This window comes from Drosophila arizonae, chromosome 6, assembly GCF_054131065.1.
Source record: "Drosophila arizonae isolate 15081-1271.41 chromosome 6, UAZ_ARI_1.0, whole genome shotgun sequence".
Classification (NCBI taxonomy): Eukaryota; Metazoa; Arthropoda; class Insecta; order Diptera; family Drosophilidae; genus Drosophila; species Drosophila arizonae.
The window spans coordinates 165,517-183,670 of record NC_142926.1 but is presented as its reverse complement, the minus strand read 5'-3'; the positions used below and the strand labels follow the sequence as shown (position 1 = coordinate 183,670).

At 36.1% G+C, this 18,154-nt stretch overlaps 1 protein-coding gene across 4 annotated transcripts in view; it reads right to left on the bottom strand.

The window, feature by feature from the left end:
• The window catches only part of ey (eyeless), a 32,147-nt gene extending 14,007 nt beyond the window's left edge, over positions 1–18,140 (bottom strand). Inside the window, exons 1-5 of one of the 4 annotated variants that reach the window (XM_089472491.1) lie at positions 16,919–18,140; positions 15,189–15,377; positions 8,073–8,238; positions 7,241–7,421; positions 1,795–2,527 (exon numbers count right to left, since the gene is read on the bottom strand). In XM_089472491.1, the coding sequence (XP_089328617.1) occupies positions 1,795–2,527; positions 7,241–7,421; positions 8,073–8,238; positions 15,189–15,377; positions 16,919–17,021 (1,372 nt within the window). In that variant the 5' untranslated portion in view covers positions 17,022–18,140. The remainder of the gene's footprint in view (positions 1–1,794; positions 2,528–7,240; positions 7,422–8,072; positions 8,239–15,188; positions 15,378–16,918) is intronic. The other 3 variants (XM_018013597.2, XM_018013596.2, XM_089472490.1) reach the window with 3 other exon arrangements.
• Between the last annotated feature and the right edge of the window lie 14 nt (positions 18,141–18,154).

Sequence of the window (18,154 nt, the reverse complement as noted above, 5' to 3'; positions counted from 1 at the left end):
GTGCGTTTTTTACGAATTGGGGGCGAAGGGGGTGATATCCAAAATCTGTAAATTACTTCTTTGTATCCATCAACTTTATATACATACAACGCAAATTTGAAGTCTCCAGGTCTAAAAGTGTTCAAATTAGGCTGAAAAAACAAAGTCGATTTTTTTATTATTCTCGATCAAAAAGTTATCGGATCAGTTATGGAAAAAATATGATAAACTTGTACTGCCAAATTTCAGCTCTCTAGCTCTTATATCTTCTGAAATCGGCTTGCTCATACGGACCGTCCGTCCGTCCAACGGACAGACGGACAGGGCTATATCGACTCAGCTCGTCGTCCTGATAAAGAATATACGTATATACTTTGTGGGATCTGCGACGATTCCTTCTGCCTTCCTTCCAACTGGTACATACTTTTCACATAACCATTGCACCCAGTTTTCCCATTTTCAATGGGTTCAGGGTATGAAAACAAATTACGGGATGAGTTATCGATTTTTGGTGATAAACTCGATATCCCCGCTTTATATACGGACATATAAAAAACACGTAAGAAAGCTTTAGTCGAGAATGCTCGACTACGAGATCCCCTGAACCTTTCGAGCAATAGCTATTTCAATCATTTTTCGCGTCTTCTTACTTATACAAAACACACACAAAACACACACACACACACACACATATTTATACACACACATACACAAACGCATACACACACAAGCACCCACGCATAAACACGCATGGGCTGCAGTGTGCGCTTACTATGAGAAATTAATATTTTAATAACTTTCCTTGTGAACATACGATCTTCATGAAACTTCATGATCAGATAATGATTATAACATGGATATGCATGCATTTGCTAAAGCACAAGTCTCTAGTATTTGAAATACGCTTCTTAAAAAGATGTGGATGAGGAGTGGATATAAGGGTGGGTAAATTTTAACAAAAGCCGAAATTGTATAAAATGCATAGAAGTCTGCATTTAAAATTTTGAGACCCTAGCTTTCAAGATGTAGAAGACATAATTTTAAAACTGATTTTGACAAGGTTTTTTATCGATACAAAATAACGGGATGAGTTATCGATTTTTGAAGCAAAACTCGATATCAGCGTGGTATATTTAAAAACAAAAAGAGAGGTCTCTCGCTCTTGTATCTTCTTAAATCGACGCGTTCAAACGGACAGACGGCCGGACGGACAGACAGAGAGACGGACAGGGCAAAATCAACTCAGCTCGCCGCCCTGATCAAGAATATATATACTTTGTAGGATCTGCCACGCCTTCTTCTACCTGTTACATACTTTTCACAAAACCATTGTACCCTGATTTCCCATATTCAATGGGTTAGGGTAGAAATAGGTATTGCTCGAAAAGAGCAGAGCGTCATCTACGAAAACTACAGTAACGGCTAGAAAATCCAAAATTTAATCGAAATTCTTAGAATATGCTAGAAGGCGCGCTATTGTCTCTACGCATAGAATAAACGATGGAAAATGGAGATCTGCTACTACCTTGGAGCCGGTATCCAAAATATTATAACAAATAAAATTGTACAAATTATACGTGTAATTTGAAGATCCTAGCTCCAAAGATATACTAGATATAAAAGGGAACAGCTATCGATGATTTCTCAAATTTAATGGGATCATGCACTTCTTTTTGTTGTTAAAAATTTTACTATGTACTCGGGTTGATACCGTTTGGCTTGTGAAGGAGTATTCTGGTAACGCCTGACTGCAACGTTCTTACTTATTCTTAAAAATAAATATTTTAAATAATTCGATTTGGATCTATTGCTTACCCTTTTTGAGCATAACTTCATCGACTCCTGTAATAGAACAATTATCCAAGCGAACAGTTGGGCCACCAATGTTGATGAGATCACTTGGCGGAGTCAAGGGATGTCCAGGAAGCAGAGTTGGAGCAGTTGACGTGCCTCCATTGCAATACCCCGTCACCGATATCACTCCTGTTGATGAAGCCATTTCACTGCCATTCAAAGGAGCCGTATACCAGGACCCAGATGGATAATGTCGCGACTGCCAACTCTGCTGTTGGTGCTGGTTATGTTGCTGCTGGTGCTGGCTATGTGTGTGGATCGGATGCGGACTAAAATGACTGGGTACACTTGTCATCAGTTGTTCGTGAATAACTGGAGGCGCAGCTGGTGTCGACAAGGGCGGATCAAGCGTCGGCACATGTTGGGTGTTCAACAAGCGTATCTTCTCATAAATGGACTCCTGTTCACTGCCCTCACCCGAATTGCTAGCTCTTCCACTCTCCGAAGAATTCAACGGTGTTGCTGTTTGTATTAGATCATTTGTGTTGCTTGTGGTGCTAGCGCCAACGCCAACACTTACACCACTTTTGCCACTCATACTATTACCATTATTGTTGCTATTAACGTTGCTGTTAGCATTGCCTTGGCTCGTGCTAGGATTAGGATTTATGTTTGTGTTGGAGCTACTTGTTCCCGAACTTTGCTGCTCCTTTTGCGCTGCTAAGTTCCTCAAAACTCTGTTGATCGAAGATACCTAGGAGATAAAAACATCAAAAAATAAACTTCAGTCAAGAATAAAATATCGCATATTGACATATGTACTTCTAGTTTATTACACTTAATTATTAGATTATATTTAGTTGTACAGTTCGTCATATGATTGATAGTTGTTAGCTGGATAAACTGTTAAGATCTGTAATCACTGAAAACTTAGAGAGTTTAGAAATCGAACGCTAATATATGCAGTTTTGTTTAGCTCAAAGTTTTCAGTTCCTAAATCAATTTTTTAATTATCTCGGATTTGTAGATCATAAGCCAGAGCCTTTATATATTGGATAAAAGTTTATGTAAACCATTCACAAAAGAAAACTTTATTCTTTTATGACCGATTAGCTGCTCTTCGAAATTTGTAGAATTCATTTCGGTTCACTAGGAGAAGAGAATAATATTGGAATATCTGAAATAGGTCTTTGCGAGCGTCCATTAGAGTATCAACTAGTCATACATTACTGCTGTATTGTTTTTCTATTGTTATATTAGGGCAAAGCCTGCGCATGACAGCGCTTTTGAAATGAATTCAAAAGGCAACAGCGAAAACGAAACGAACGAAAGAAAGAACAAACGCGCAAAACATATAAATGAGCGAGTGAGAACAACAGGGAAAAGTGCAGTTGACTGGAAAAATTAGGCAGACATGTCCTTTCGAGGGAACGAAAGCGAATGCTTGTATAAAAACTTATTTTAAAAATAAAATGAACGCCATCCCCGATTGCATTGTACACACAAATAAAATTCATACACATATACACATCCATATATTTATACTTTTAATATGTATTCGGATACCCCAGCCACAATTCAGATTCAAACAATGCTTGCCCATCAATAGATACGGACATGGAGATACAAAAGCTTCGGCTAAAAGACGATCAGCATACATTATTACTTATTTCATTTGTTATTACAAAACTAATCGAAATATAAGCTATTGAACAACTAAATATAAGAAACTTCAACAAAAGTTGTTTACCTATGTTCAGACGCTTGCTGCATCGAATCCCTTGGCCCATCGGAACAAATTAGAGCGTGCGGCTAACATCCAGCAATTTAATTTCTAACTGCCAAACACTAACGCTTTCACCCCTCAATGATTTTTTATGGCTCTGCTCTCAATCCGTCCCTGTAGCCACCAATGCGTCGATTCCGTTTCTGTTTCTGTTTCCAGCATAAAAGGAAGAATCGGACTTTCCCTCGCGCGTGAATTTCAACGCCTTACGCTTTGTGGTGACGGGCTGGGCCGTATTTATTTAATATTGTACGTTTTTCATACTTTTTCTAGCACTGATTTCCCTTTTTGGCGCTTAATGTGCATAAAAGATTTTCCCTTCCATTTGAATGAGCACATTTTCCACACAACTGTCAATGAGGCAGAGTACAGCGCAGGCCATCGGCATCGTTGTCACAATTCATTTGCTTTCTTCGCTATTCCTTTTTTGGCATACTTAATAAACAATAAACTGCTAACTAGATAAAAAGAACGGCAGAAAAAAAAAAACAAAACAAAAATGGCGTCAAGCTTGCCAAATAAATTCACATAGCGAGTAAAATAAAATAGCAAAAGTAATGTGGCACTTAAATCATTAGAAAATACTTGAAAACTTGACATATCGACCAATTCCTTTAACTTCAGCAAATATTAAAGATACATATAAATATACATATGTATATACATATATCTAAAATTTAACTGAGAATTCTTGAATCACAATGGATTGAATTTTTTAGAACATTCAACAGATATCCAAATATGCAAAGTTGTTTAATTTGCTTTGGGCCTTAACTGAAATAATTAAGACTGCTCTAGTTGAGTCTGCCCGACTAGTAGATACCCTGAGCCCTGCAAAAACCATCTGCTAACCTCGCTTGGGCTGCGGTGTAGGCAACTTTATATAATAAGCTCGACTACGTGATCCCCTGATCCCTTCAACTAATATTTAATATTAATAATAATAATTATATAATATTTCAATAATTATTCGCAAATGCACACACACAGGCATACGCACGTACGCATAAACACGCATTGGCTGCAGTGTGAGCTTACTAAATTAATTGTTTCATAATTTTTCTTGTGGATAGACTCTTATTTCAGATCATGATTATCACATTGAAATGCAATTGTTTGCCAAAGCACAAGTCTCTAGTACTTGAAATACGCCTTTTACAAAGGTAAGAAGAAGGGGATTGCTATTGGGGTGAGAGGTAAATTATAACAAAAATCTCAAATCTATAATATACATATAAATCTACATTGAAAATTTGGAGACCCTAGTTAAAGATGTAGGAGATATAATTAAATAACTAATTCTAACTTCGATAGGGTTTTTAATTGAAAACCATATATCGAGGGTAGTTGTCGATTTTTGGAGAAAGATTCTTTATGCGCGTGATATAGAAGGACCTACATTTTAACAAGTAAGAAAACTCTAGTCGAGAGTGCTCGACTAGATACTACCCTGAACCCAACTAATAAAAATGCCCATTTACTATGGCTAAAATTTCAATTTCGATGTATTTAAAAATATAAATGAAATACAAAACTCACTTAATAAAATATAAAAATATTTTGAAACAATTAAAAAAATTAACATCAGTTGCACCGATCGGGATTCGAACCGCGAATTCTCGATCGAGCGTTATGCCGCTAACACGTTACGCCACCTCAATTTTGGAAGCTGCGCTGGCAAAACTCAAATAGATTCATTGCTGCAGCGCCATCTACCATAAACCAAACTAACAGCTGATGTGATTCAAAGAATGTTCCACAAGAAGTTTGAATGTATGTGTGCACACCTATACGATGCTGTTGTAGCTGCTGCACGTACGTTTGTTAATTGGCCAAATATTTGATGATTTTTAATTAATTTATTTATTTATTTTTGATTTTTTAATTAATTAATTTTTGACTTAATGGAATTTAATGAAACTTTCAGCATATGATCTACAAAATATATTGAATATTTCAGAAATTAAAAAAAATTAAATATCATTCACAATTAGCTGTAGTGGCATCTGACGTGAACTTGAATGATTTTATTCGATAAAAACATAACGGGATGATTTATCGAATTTTAAAAGCAAACTCGACATCCGCTCTGTATATACGGTCATTTAAAAAAAATCAAGTCTCTAGCTCTTCGGAAATCGACGCGTTCAAACACACGGACAGACGGACGGACGGACGTACAGACAGACGGACAGGGCCAAATCGACTCAGCTCGTCACCCTGATCAAGAATATATACTTTGTGGGGTCTGCCACGCCTCCTTCTGCCTTTTACATACATTTCAACAAAACCATTATACCCTGATTTCCCATTGAAAATGGGTTCAGGTTTATAGATATTGGATACTACGCCCCCTTTGACACCAAATTGTAAATGGCGTATTTAAAGTACTTTGGAATATATTTCATTTGTTCATTATGACATAATGTCATCACTTTCTGAAAGTCTCATTACAATAGTTCTAAAAGTTTCATTGGCTTCAATGACCGCTTCTACTACTACTACTAAATACTAATATTGATACTTAATATAGTTAATATTGATTTGTTTTGAATACTTTATTTTTGTGCAAACACTTTCATGGTAGTTGAATTTGAATATCTTTTTTTGTTGTTATGCTTTTTAAAGCCTATATTATTGGTTTTTAAATTAAATAAAAAAATTTTGTAAGACAACGAATTGAAAACAAGTAAGAAAACTCTAGTCGAGACTGCTCGACTAGGAGATACCCTGAACCCTCTAATCTTATATTCTAATCACTCTGCACTTCTTTTCGGCCCACATATATACACACGCACGTATTAGAACGCGCTCTGCTAACTGCGCAGTAAGCAGCGACTGCACTTGGGCAGCGCTGCAGTGTGGGCAACATTATAAGAATTTATTTGTTGAATAATTTAATTTCTATATGTACAATCTTACTGAAACTTTTAGAGCGTAATCATATGGTAAAAATGTATGTACATTCGAAAATACAAGTCTCTAGTACTTGAAATACGCCTTTTACAAAGGTGAGGGTGAAGGGGTGGATATAAGGGTGGGGGGTAAATTACAACAAAAACCGAGATTATATAAAATACATATAAGTCTACATATAAAATTAGGAGACTCTAGCTCTAAAGGAGTAAGAGATATAATTAAATAACTAGCTTTCGATAAGGTTTTTGATCGATAATAAAATATCGGGAGTAGTTATCGATATACTATAAAACTTGATATGCGCGTGATACACACGGACCTAGAAAAAATTTCAAGTCTCTAGCTCTTATATCTTCTGAGATCGACGCGTTCATACATACGGACAGACGGACGGACAGACAGACGGACAGGGCCAAATCGACTTACCTCGTCACCCTGATTAAGAATATATATACTTTGTGGGGTCTGCCACGCCGCCTTCTGCCTGTTACATACTTTTAACAAAACCATTATACCCTGATTTCCCATTTTCAATGGGGTTCAATGGGTTCAGAGTATAAAAACATAATGTAATTTTTAAAAACATTTGAAATATCACATTTAGTAGTTTTTTTTTAATGTCAAAGAACAAAAATATAATTTGTTTCCCATGTGAAAACACTTTCGTGTCAAACTGTACATAAGTATGTACATAAATAATGTATTTTTATATAATTATACTTGTGCAGTAAGGGTGTAAGAAATGTCCAAAAGTATACTTACACTTGGAATGTTATCATTTGTACACACATTCTCCTGTAATAATCTATCACGGATCTCCCATGCAAATATGCTAGGACATTCCCGTTTGTATTGCGAGATTTTGCTAACAACTTCTGCGGTGGCAACACGTGGCTTGGAACCTCCAATCGCACGAGGTCGAATACTTCCTGTTTCGTAATATCTAAAATAGACATATACATATGTATATATACATATATATGACAAGAAATTAATTTAATTTTAATAACTAATTGGTTTTCGTAGTTGGACTTACTACATATAATATTCAGATCGAGATAATATTACTGCGTGCATTTGCAAAAGCATAGGTCTCCAATATTCGAATATTCGCTTTTTGCAAACTTTATTGAAGGGGTGAACATGGGGTGGAGCTGAATTATGAATTTATATATATAATTTGGAGAGACCAACGACGTAATTGCAATAGACGGTCTTACAAGTCTTTTTTCTTACATCTAATATCGACGCGTACAAGCATACGGACAAACCGACGAATGGACATGGCTTAATCAATTTTAATCAAGCCCGAGTATCCAATTTTCAGATTTCTGGTTAATTATGCTTTAAATATAGCGGAATTTGAAAAATCACTATATGTTCAGATCCGATTTTCTTTTGCCTTATTAGGACATATCATTTTCGCTCTTATACAATGGTAACATTATCTCACGTGCAAAATTTCAGCGTTCTAGCTTTAACAGTATAGACGATCTAGATTTAACAGTGTAGTCAGTCGTCAAGGCGGTAAGATTCATAAGTCCTCATTTGAAATACTTAAAATGTTATATAAATTGGAATATTCAGTACTTACCTGCCTAAAATTTTGCTAACACACCCATTGGAAACTTGCAGGATTCGCGAAATATCACATGGTCGAGCTCCGGAGTGGGCGAGCTCAACTATTTTCTGGCGTGTCGAGTCTGGTAATGGCCTTCCTCCAACAAAGACTCCACCCAATTGATTTACTCCACTGTGACCTGAAATATAAAATTAATTGAAAACTATAACACATCGTCTCGCCAACAGTACGCGAGAATATGAAGTTCTTAGTCAATCCCAAAAGATGATTTTCAGTGACTTTTTTGTTCATATGCCCGTCACTTTTGCCTTTTATTTATACCTAAGATTATGAAACATCAAAGTTTTGCCTAAATTACAATCTAATAAAATGGGAGTATATTTGTTTTGTCCTGAGCCGTATGCACGAATGGTGAACGGTCACATGGTAAACGTATAAAATGCAACCCTGACATGGTACATAAAACCAATAGAATCTTATCATTCCGTTAACAACTAAATTTACCTGCTATTTTCTCTCTATTCATTTATATAAAATTCAACTTACTAATATTTTGCATCGGCAAATGATGGTACCAGGTTGCCTTGTGGACAATAAGATGTAAAAATATACTATATTTATCCGAGGAAATATATATTAAGATTGACATTAAATGAAGCGAGTCGGTAAGTGTGAATAGGATATTCTCTTGGCGGAGTCATTCGACAAGATATGGATAGGATGCTTAAGGTATACTAGCATTTAATTTTTTTGAGTTGTATAACATATCCTCTGGATATTTTTATATAAAAACATATTTTTTTTAAAGAAAATTTTTTCAATTAATGTGTATATTTGTAAAATTGTTGATCTAGAAATGAATTACATTGCTTTGTTTTTGTTAATTGCAAAACCTTTTTTGCGCTTTACTGCAGCAAGACTGTAAAAGTATCTAAAAACACGTTTTGGAGTTCTCTCAATTTGTCAAGATGTTTGCACTGTTTGGTCGAGTATATTTCTCTATGCGCTGACAGTTTCTTGTTTGGTAACAATTCAATTCAAATTGGTCGAGATTGAAAGGCTGATTTTATATGATTACAAAAAAAAAAAAAAAAAAAAAAAAAAAAAAAAAAAAAGTAAGAAGACTTTAGTCGAGCCTGCTCGACTAAGAGATACCCTGAATCCTCTAATCTGATGTTCTAATCAGTCTGCACTTCTTTTCGACACACATACATACACACGCACGCAGTAGAACGCGCTCTGCTAACTGCGCAGTAAGACTGCACTTGGGCTGCGCTGTAGTGTGGGCAACATTATAAGAATTTATTTGTTGAATAATTTAATTTCTAGACGTACAATCTTAATGAAACTTTCAGGGCGTAATCATATGGTGAAAATGTGTGTACATTCTAAAGCACACGTCTATAGTACTTGAAATAAGCCTTTTACAAAGGTGAGGATGAAGGGGTGGATATAAGGGTGGGGGGTAAATTACAACAAAAACCGAAATTATATAAAATACATATAAGTCTACATATAAAACTTGGAAGCTCTAGCTCTAAAGTTGTAGGAGATATAATTAAATAACTAGCTTTCGATAAGGTTTTTATTCGACAATAAAATATCTTGAGTAGTTATCGATATATAGGACAAAATTTGAAGTCTCTAGCTCTTATATATTCTGAGATCGACGCGTTCATACATACGGACGGACGGACGGACGGACAGACGGACAGCTCATCGCCCTGATCAAGAATATATATACTTTGTGGGGTCTGCCACGCCTCCTTCTGCCTGTTACATACTTTTAACAAAACCATTATACCCTGATTTCCCATTTTCAATGGGTTTAGGGTATAAACAAGTAAGAAAACTCTAGTCGAGAGTGCTCGACTAGATACTACCCTGAACCCAACAAATAAAAATGCTCATTTAGTATGGCTGAAATTTCAATTTCGATGTATTTAAAAATATAAATAAAATACCAAACTCATTTAATAAAATATAAAAATATTTTGAAATAATTAAAAAAAAATTAACATCAGTTGCATCGACCGGGATTCGAACCGCGACTCCTCGGTCGAGCGTCATGCTGCTAACACACTAGGCCACCTCACTCCTGCTAGTGGCGCTGGCAAAACTCAAATAGATTCACTGCTGCAGCGCCATCTACCAAAACTAAATGAAACTAACTGCTGATGTGATTCTAAGAATCTGCTAGAATAACCAAACTATTAAAAACTCACATAAAGTATAGTTAAAATTTCAATTTCGGTGTATTTAAAAATATAAATTAAATAGAAAACGTATTTATGAAAATATAAAAATATTTTGAAACAATTTAAAAAAAAAAACATCAGTGTTGCACCGATCGGGATTCGAACCGCGACTTCTTGATCCAGCGTCATGCACCTAACACACTAGGCCACCCCACTCCTGCTGGTGGCGCTGGCAAAACTCAAATAGATTCACTGCTGCAGCGCCATCTACCAAAACTAAACGAAACTAACAGCTGATGTGATGTATTTGTTGTAGCTGCTGCACGTGCGTTTGTTAATTGGCCAAATATTTGATTATTTTTTATTAATTTTTGACTGAACGGAATTTAATGAAACTTTCAGCATATGATCTACATATTATATTGAATATTTGAGAAATTTGAAAAAAGAAAAATCATTCACAATTAGCTATAGAGGCACCTGATTTGAACTTGAATGTTTTTACTCGATAAAAACATAACGGGATGATTTATCGAATTTTAAAAGCAAACTCGACGTCCGCGCTGTATATACGGTCATTTTAAAAAAAAATTCAAGTCTCTAGCTCTTATATCTTCGGAAATCGACGCGTTCAAACATACGGACAGACGGACAGACGGACAGACAGACAGACGGACAGGGCTAAATCGACTCAGCTCGTCGCCCTGATCAAGAATATATATACTTTGTGGGGTCTGCCACGCCTCCTTCTGCCTGTTACATACATTTCAACAAAACCATTATACCCTGATTTCCCATTTTCAATGGGTTCAGGGTATAAAAACAAGTCAATTCAAAAACAAAACACGATAAAGTGAAAATAGATAATCAAATCAACTGGTCAACCAGAAAGAAAAAATAAGAAGCACTCGTTATGTCGATGGATGACATGGATTTCAAATATATTTCCTAGTATCGTTGCTTGTGAGATAATCTCTAAATCTGCGTATCAATGTGACTCCTTATTGAGCCCAACGATGCGGTAACTTGTCTGCCAGTTTTACCCTATTACTGAATGGCTCGAGATGAGGGTCAAAGTACTTTGAAAGACTAAGCCCGACTCTAAATTTTACGGCAATCGGTTGGCAGAGCAGCTAAGCGTTAAACGTTAAGCTACCATACCATCAAATATAATATATAACAGATTAGAGAGATAACATCTTTTTGCTATGTTTTCAATAACTCAGTAATAATCTATTGGAACTAACTTCACTTCTAGTTCTCAATATATACATATAAATTAATAAGTAAGAAAGCTGTAGTCGAGACTGCTCGACTACGAGATCCCCTGAAACCCTTTGAGCAACAGCGATTTCTATCATTTTTCGCGTCTTTCTGCTTACAGAGGAAACACACACACAGACACACATAGGCACGCACGCATAAACACGCATGGGCTGCAGTGTGGGCTGACTATGGGAACTTAATTGTTTGATAACTTTTCTTATGGATGTACTTGATTCATGATACTCTTAGATTGTGATTGTATCATTAAAATACGTACATTGGCCAAAGCTTAAATCTCTAGTATTTGAAATATGTCCTTTACAAATTTAGCGGTGAGGGGGTGAATATAGGGGTGGGGGGTGAATTATAACAAAAATCGAAATACTATAAAGTACAAATGAACTATGTAAGTTCATTTGTACTTTTTAGTATTTCGATGGCAACTCCAGCTCTAAAGATATTGGAGATTTACAGTAGAATCCGGTTATAGCAGTCAAGGGACCGTCGATTTTACCCGGAGGACGCTTTAACCAGAAAGAGTAAAAAAAATATATATTTTTTTATATTTTTTTTTTTCATTTTTTCGGTTGCCATGTTCGTAAAAGCTTTTACTATAAAATAATTCAAATTTTTAATCAAAACAACCATTTTTTATAAACTTGTTTCATTAGCATGGTTTAGAAACATTTTTGTGACGTCGGCATTGTACTTTGTCTCTCTCCCTCTCTAGGTCTTAGCAGCATTTGTGTAGAAGATATAATTTTATAACTGGTTTTTGATAAGGTTTTTTATCGATAAAAAAAGATCGGGATGAGTTATCGATTTTTAATGATAAACTCGATATCCGCGCTGTAATTACGGACATTTAAAAAAATTTGAAGTCTCTAGCTCTTATATCTTCTGAAATCGACGCGTTCATACATACGGACAGGCGGACAGGGCCAAATCAACTCAGCTCGTCACCCTGATCAAGAATATATATACTTTGTGGGGTCTGCCACACCTCCTTCTGCCTGTTAGATACGTACATTTCTACAAAACCATTATACCCTGATTTCCCATTTTCAATGGGTTCAGGGTATAAAAACAAGTAAGAGTGCTCTAGTCGATACTTCTCGACTAGAAGACAATATTTGTGGGCAATATTATGAGAATTTTGTTGTTGAATAATTTCTCTTATATTGGAACTATCTTAAAATTTTTCTAACTTTTATAACTTCTGGGATCGACGCGTTCATACGGACAGACGGACAGGGCTATATCGACTCAGCTTTTCGCCCTGATCAGGAATATATATACTTTATGGGGCCTGCCATGCTTCCGTCTTATTTTCACAAGACCATTATACCTTGATTTCCCATTTTCAATAGGATTAACAATGTAATTGCTAGACAAATCAGATGGGATGCAATTTGGACCTTGGACCTAGATCTGGACATATCATTGCGATGACAAGGGCAAGAAATAACCACTACGAACCCCTAGGACATCACGTCGCACAATGATCGCGTCACTAACAGTCTCATTTGGGTTTCATGAATGTGTAGCTGTGACAGTTGTGTGCGAAAACGAGATAGTCCTATATATATATTAGGAGAGAAGAGCGTGTTGCAGTTTGGCTGATGTGTGACACGAGCAGCGCAAACACAATGATCAGACAAAACAAAATGCTGATGCTTTTGTTTATTATCCATTCGACTTCGGCTTCCAACGTCATGATAATTGTTTTCATTTGTAACGACATGACACGAAACGGTCTTTGAACACAGAACACTCTTCAATTCCATTATATAGGTGGAAAATGATTGTATTGATTCATAAAACAAACAATGGCACGGACATAACTAAAACTACTTATCGGCACAGCGGGACAGAGAGTGTTAGGTAGTAAGGGGACGAAGGCACCCCAAAAGGAGGTTTGCAAAACGAGGAGAGAAGCATGTCGAACGGGCACAGGAGTGTCAATCAGCTATGTGTTCTTTGCCGATGGTGTTCAATATGTACCTTATGTGCATCTAAACATCTTTACTTGGACTTACAGAGAGACTCGGAACTCGGGGTCTTTCTCTCTCTGTACTGTATCCGTTATCCATTGTCCGTACTGATCAGCTTGGCTATGGATTTTTGTCCTCGATTCATTGTGTGACCATAATTGCCAGCTTATACAGATTCCAGATCCATTGACCAAGTCATTCACAACACAAAGCCAACAAACAATTAGTGGAAAAATCAATGAAAAACAATGTCTCGCAATTTTCACACCGAATGCCAATCATTTTCACAAATCGTGGCAGCGACTGATAAGCGTGCTTCTGGGTAGTACTAAATCCTAAATAACTCAATTAGGCAAGTATATGTATAAGAAACCAGATTGCCAGATTGCAGGCAAATATATATATATATATATATTGGGATTTTTCTTGTTTTTTTTTTTTACAATTAAGTTCCCATAGTAAGCCCACACTGCAGCGAATGCGTGTTTATGCCTGTGTGTGTGAGTGCCTGTGCGCATGTGCGAATAATTATTGAAATATCAGTTGTTCGAAGGGTTTTTATGGATCTCGTAGTCGAGCAGTCTCGACTACAGCTTTCTTACCTGTTGTAGATCAAGCATGGAGTACACATTAAAGCATTCGCTCTGTCTTTCTATTTTACTTTTGATTCTGTACTTAAGAATATTATATTTTCAGAAAGTGGAAGCATATGTATTGTTTGAGCTTCATTCTCTTTTTTACGAGCACCATACCACGGCTAGGGAAAGGATCGAAGGATCAGATATATAAGAATTGTGTAGTCTTGATTGTCAGTCCAATTAAAGGTATCAAGAAATGAACTGTTTGAACGCGTCGATCTCAAAGGATATAAAAGCAAGAGACTTGAAATGTTGTTATATATATATTTTCGATCAGGGCGATGAGCTGAGTCGATATAGCCGTGTCCGTCTGTCGGTCCGTCCGTCCGTCCGTATGAGCGCCTAGATCTTAGAAGTTATAAGATCTAGAGAGCTGAAATTTTGCATGTAGACTCTTGTATACCAGTATTTGCCATATAGTATTTTGTCATATATTTCGATGTTTCATCCGAAAACTTTTTTATCGAGAATAATCGAAAGATTGATTTGGTTTTTTCAGCCTAATTTGAACACTTTTAGACCTGGAAACTTCAGATTTACTGCGTATATACCGTTGATGGTTACAAAGATTTTGTAATTTGCAGATTTTGAATACCACGCCCCCTTCGTCAGCAATTAAAATAGAATGTATTTTAAGTACTAGAGGCTTGTGCTTTGGAATATATACACATTCTAACCATATGATCACGTTCTAAAAGTTTCATAAAGATAGTCTTACTACAAGAGAAATTATTCAACAAATAAATTCTCATGCTATTGCCCAAGCTCTGTCGCTGCTAAGTGCGCAGTCAGCAGAGCGCGTGATATACGTGCGTGTTGATGCGTGTGTATGCATGAGTGCATAAAAGAAGTGCAGAATTATAGTATCAGCTTAGATGGCTCAGAGTATCTCCCACTCGAGCAGTCTCGACTGGAGCCTTCTTACTTCTTTTAACAATATTTTGATTGAGCTTAAGTCTGCGTCTGCCAATAACAAATATGAGTTAAACATTAAAGTTGATTGAAAAATTTGAGATGATACTAAAAACATACATTCATCATCTGTTAAGTGATAGTAGGTTGTGGTAAAGTACGAAGACGTTGAGTGAGGTGGCTGTGGAGATGCAGTTGCATCCGCAACTTCCATCGTAGCTGTTGCAGCAGCCTTTGCATCAATACCGGCCAGTCCGTTGCCACTAGCCACGCCCAAACAGGGCAGATTTCTCATAGCAAGAGCATTGTCTATAAGAAGAAAAGAGCAAAGCAAATGAAAAATAATCACAACAGCTGTCAGACGTGCACATAATACAATACTTATATGAACAATATTATAGCAATTTAATACTTATATGATCTTATATTTTTATACCCTGAACCCATTTTCAATGGGAAATCAGGGTATAATGGTTTTGTTCTTTATTTCTGGAAGCAATATTTCCAAATACTTCTGAGCCGAGATGTATTTTAATATGCTTACCGAAATTGGCATTCTCTTTAATTGTAAAACAACGTATTAATTTATTAAATCATAAATTTCATATTTGAACACGATTTGAATCTTTTCGTTTTACGCTTGTTGCCTGTATGAACTTAAACCGTTTCGACCGTCCGTCCGTCCGAATAAACGCCAAGAAGACATAAGAGGTAGACACTTGAAATTTTGCATGCTTATTCGTGTTCCCATATGTTGTACAAATTTATCATTTTTCTTTTATATCGACAATTTTTGTTAAATTGATTTAGTTTTTAAAGCGTAATTTGAACACTATTATACCTAAAACCTTCAGATTTTGTGTGTATATCGACTTTACGAATACGAAGACTTTGTAATTTACAAATTTTGGATACCATGCCCACTTTACCCAAAATTAAAAAAAAAAAAGCTTGAGCTTTGGTAAAGTCACACCTTTAAATGCCATTATTACAATTTTAATAATAATAGTATTTTGATAGTATTACACAATAATATTGCTTTGCAGTCGCTACTGCTTTGTGTAGAAGCGTGCGTATTTGTGTGTGCATGTGATTGATTTTGTATGTGTGTATAAAATAAGTACAGAATAATTAGGATATCAGCTTTTTGCAGAGTTTAGTGGCTCTTCTAGTCGAGCAGTCTCGACAGAGCACTCTGACTTGCTCGATAGAAAAGCAATTGCTCATACGCACTCGTATAGGAGAAACGCATACGCTCTTGACGAAACGCTGCTTTTAACAACTATTAAATGAATTTCAATATTTTATATTATATATACAGAAAGACGAAGAGGATCACATTGACTCACCTCGTCGTCCTTATCAAGATTATTATCAAAATATTAGCGAAACCATATACACTGATTAAACATTTTATGGTAAGGAAAACTAATATCAAAGTTACATATGATAATGCATATTTCTATTATTAATATTTATGAGCACCTATATAGTCTAAATTTAGGAAGAGTATTTAAATAAATTCGTGGTTCCCTTGTGATCCAGAACCTCAAATAACTCATATTTATATATTCCAACAACTTCATTTTGGTACTTTTATGTTGATTCTTTTGTTCTTCTTGTGGATTCTTACTGTAAACTTATTCAGTAATCATTTGCACACCTAAAGCGTTATTATTCATTTTATATATATGCATATTAACTGAAATACACATACAAATGCCTGATAACAGATTATATTAAAAGTTTGAAAGACAGTTATCGTCGGAAACTAAATAGGAGTTCTTAGAAATTAAACAATATATGAGATTTTCTTGTTTTTAAAGGTCAGGCAAAAGTTTTAATCATACCCTTATGGTTCATATCATCCAGAGCGGGCAGTCGTTCAATTAGTGCTCCTGTTGACCAAGGCACTGTTCCCATAGCTGCAGGCGTAGGTTGAAGCGTAAACATTTTTTATTTTTATTTATTTTATTTATTTTTTTTTTTTTTGTAAGTGCTAATAATTTTTGCAGTTATTCCAGCAGTCAGATTCACTCTCTTGCTGGTAGCAAGTGCTAGTGGTGGTGCTAGTGTTGATTTCCACTTTTGGACTTCAAATGCGAAATTTCTCGCATTTATTTAGGCAATCTGAGTGCTGAAACTTAAACGGGCTACTCGTCATTTGAGTATCAACAATGAACATGTAATATAAGTGCCAGGGCTCACTGCAGGCGTCAATATTTCACACAGCGCTACCACCACAGGATTCTGTTTGTCTCAAAATAATTCATGCAGATGGTAGTGATTTTTATTTTCTTTAATTAAAGCGCTCTGTATTTGTTAGATGCACATGTATACATACATATATGCCTGTATGTGTTATTTGTTTTTTTTTTTTTGTTTTTTTTTTTTTTATGCTTTTTTGTAATGGAGCACTCGCTTTTATTTTAGTTCACTTGTTCATTTTTGTGCACTCTACTTTGTTTTCAATTTAACGGGCACATCATATTGTCGCGTTTTCACTATTTAATGCGATACCGGTCCGCGTTATGTGTGCACACACAATAATCGCACATATTCCACGTTTTCCACACAAATATATATACGTATTATAATATGCCTTCTGCCTAAATCTAGTAGATGCTACGCAGCGTTGACAAACCGTTACCGATGCAGACATATTAAACTCATGATCGAAGGCCGCCGGTACAAGTAGTTACAGTAAATGCGCGAGCGACAATGCCAATGCTAACGCCAGTATTACTATCGCAAGATTCGGAGTTTGCTTGTGTGGCTCGGACGTATGGGCTAATTTGAACCGTGGTGAATAGGCGGCTCTCTGATTGGCTGGCAGAGCCCATCCACTTAGTACCCACTTCCCTTGTGGTCGTATGCAACTCAATGATTGGCAGCGGGCCAGCTCACAAGCTGTTCTGCTCTATCACGCATTGGAAATGCCATCTGTGTGCGCAGTACAGCAATACAAGCTGGGCCTTAAAAGCAGCCTGTCTCGTAAACAGTTACAACGCTTGTTGCGCCAAAAACCAAAAGAGGTCAAGCCAATTTTTATTATTTCTGGCAAAGATATTGGATCTATAAAATAT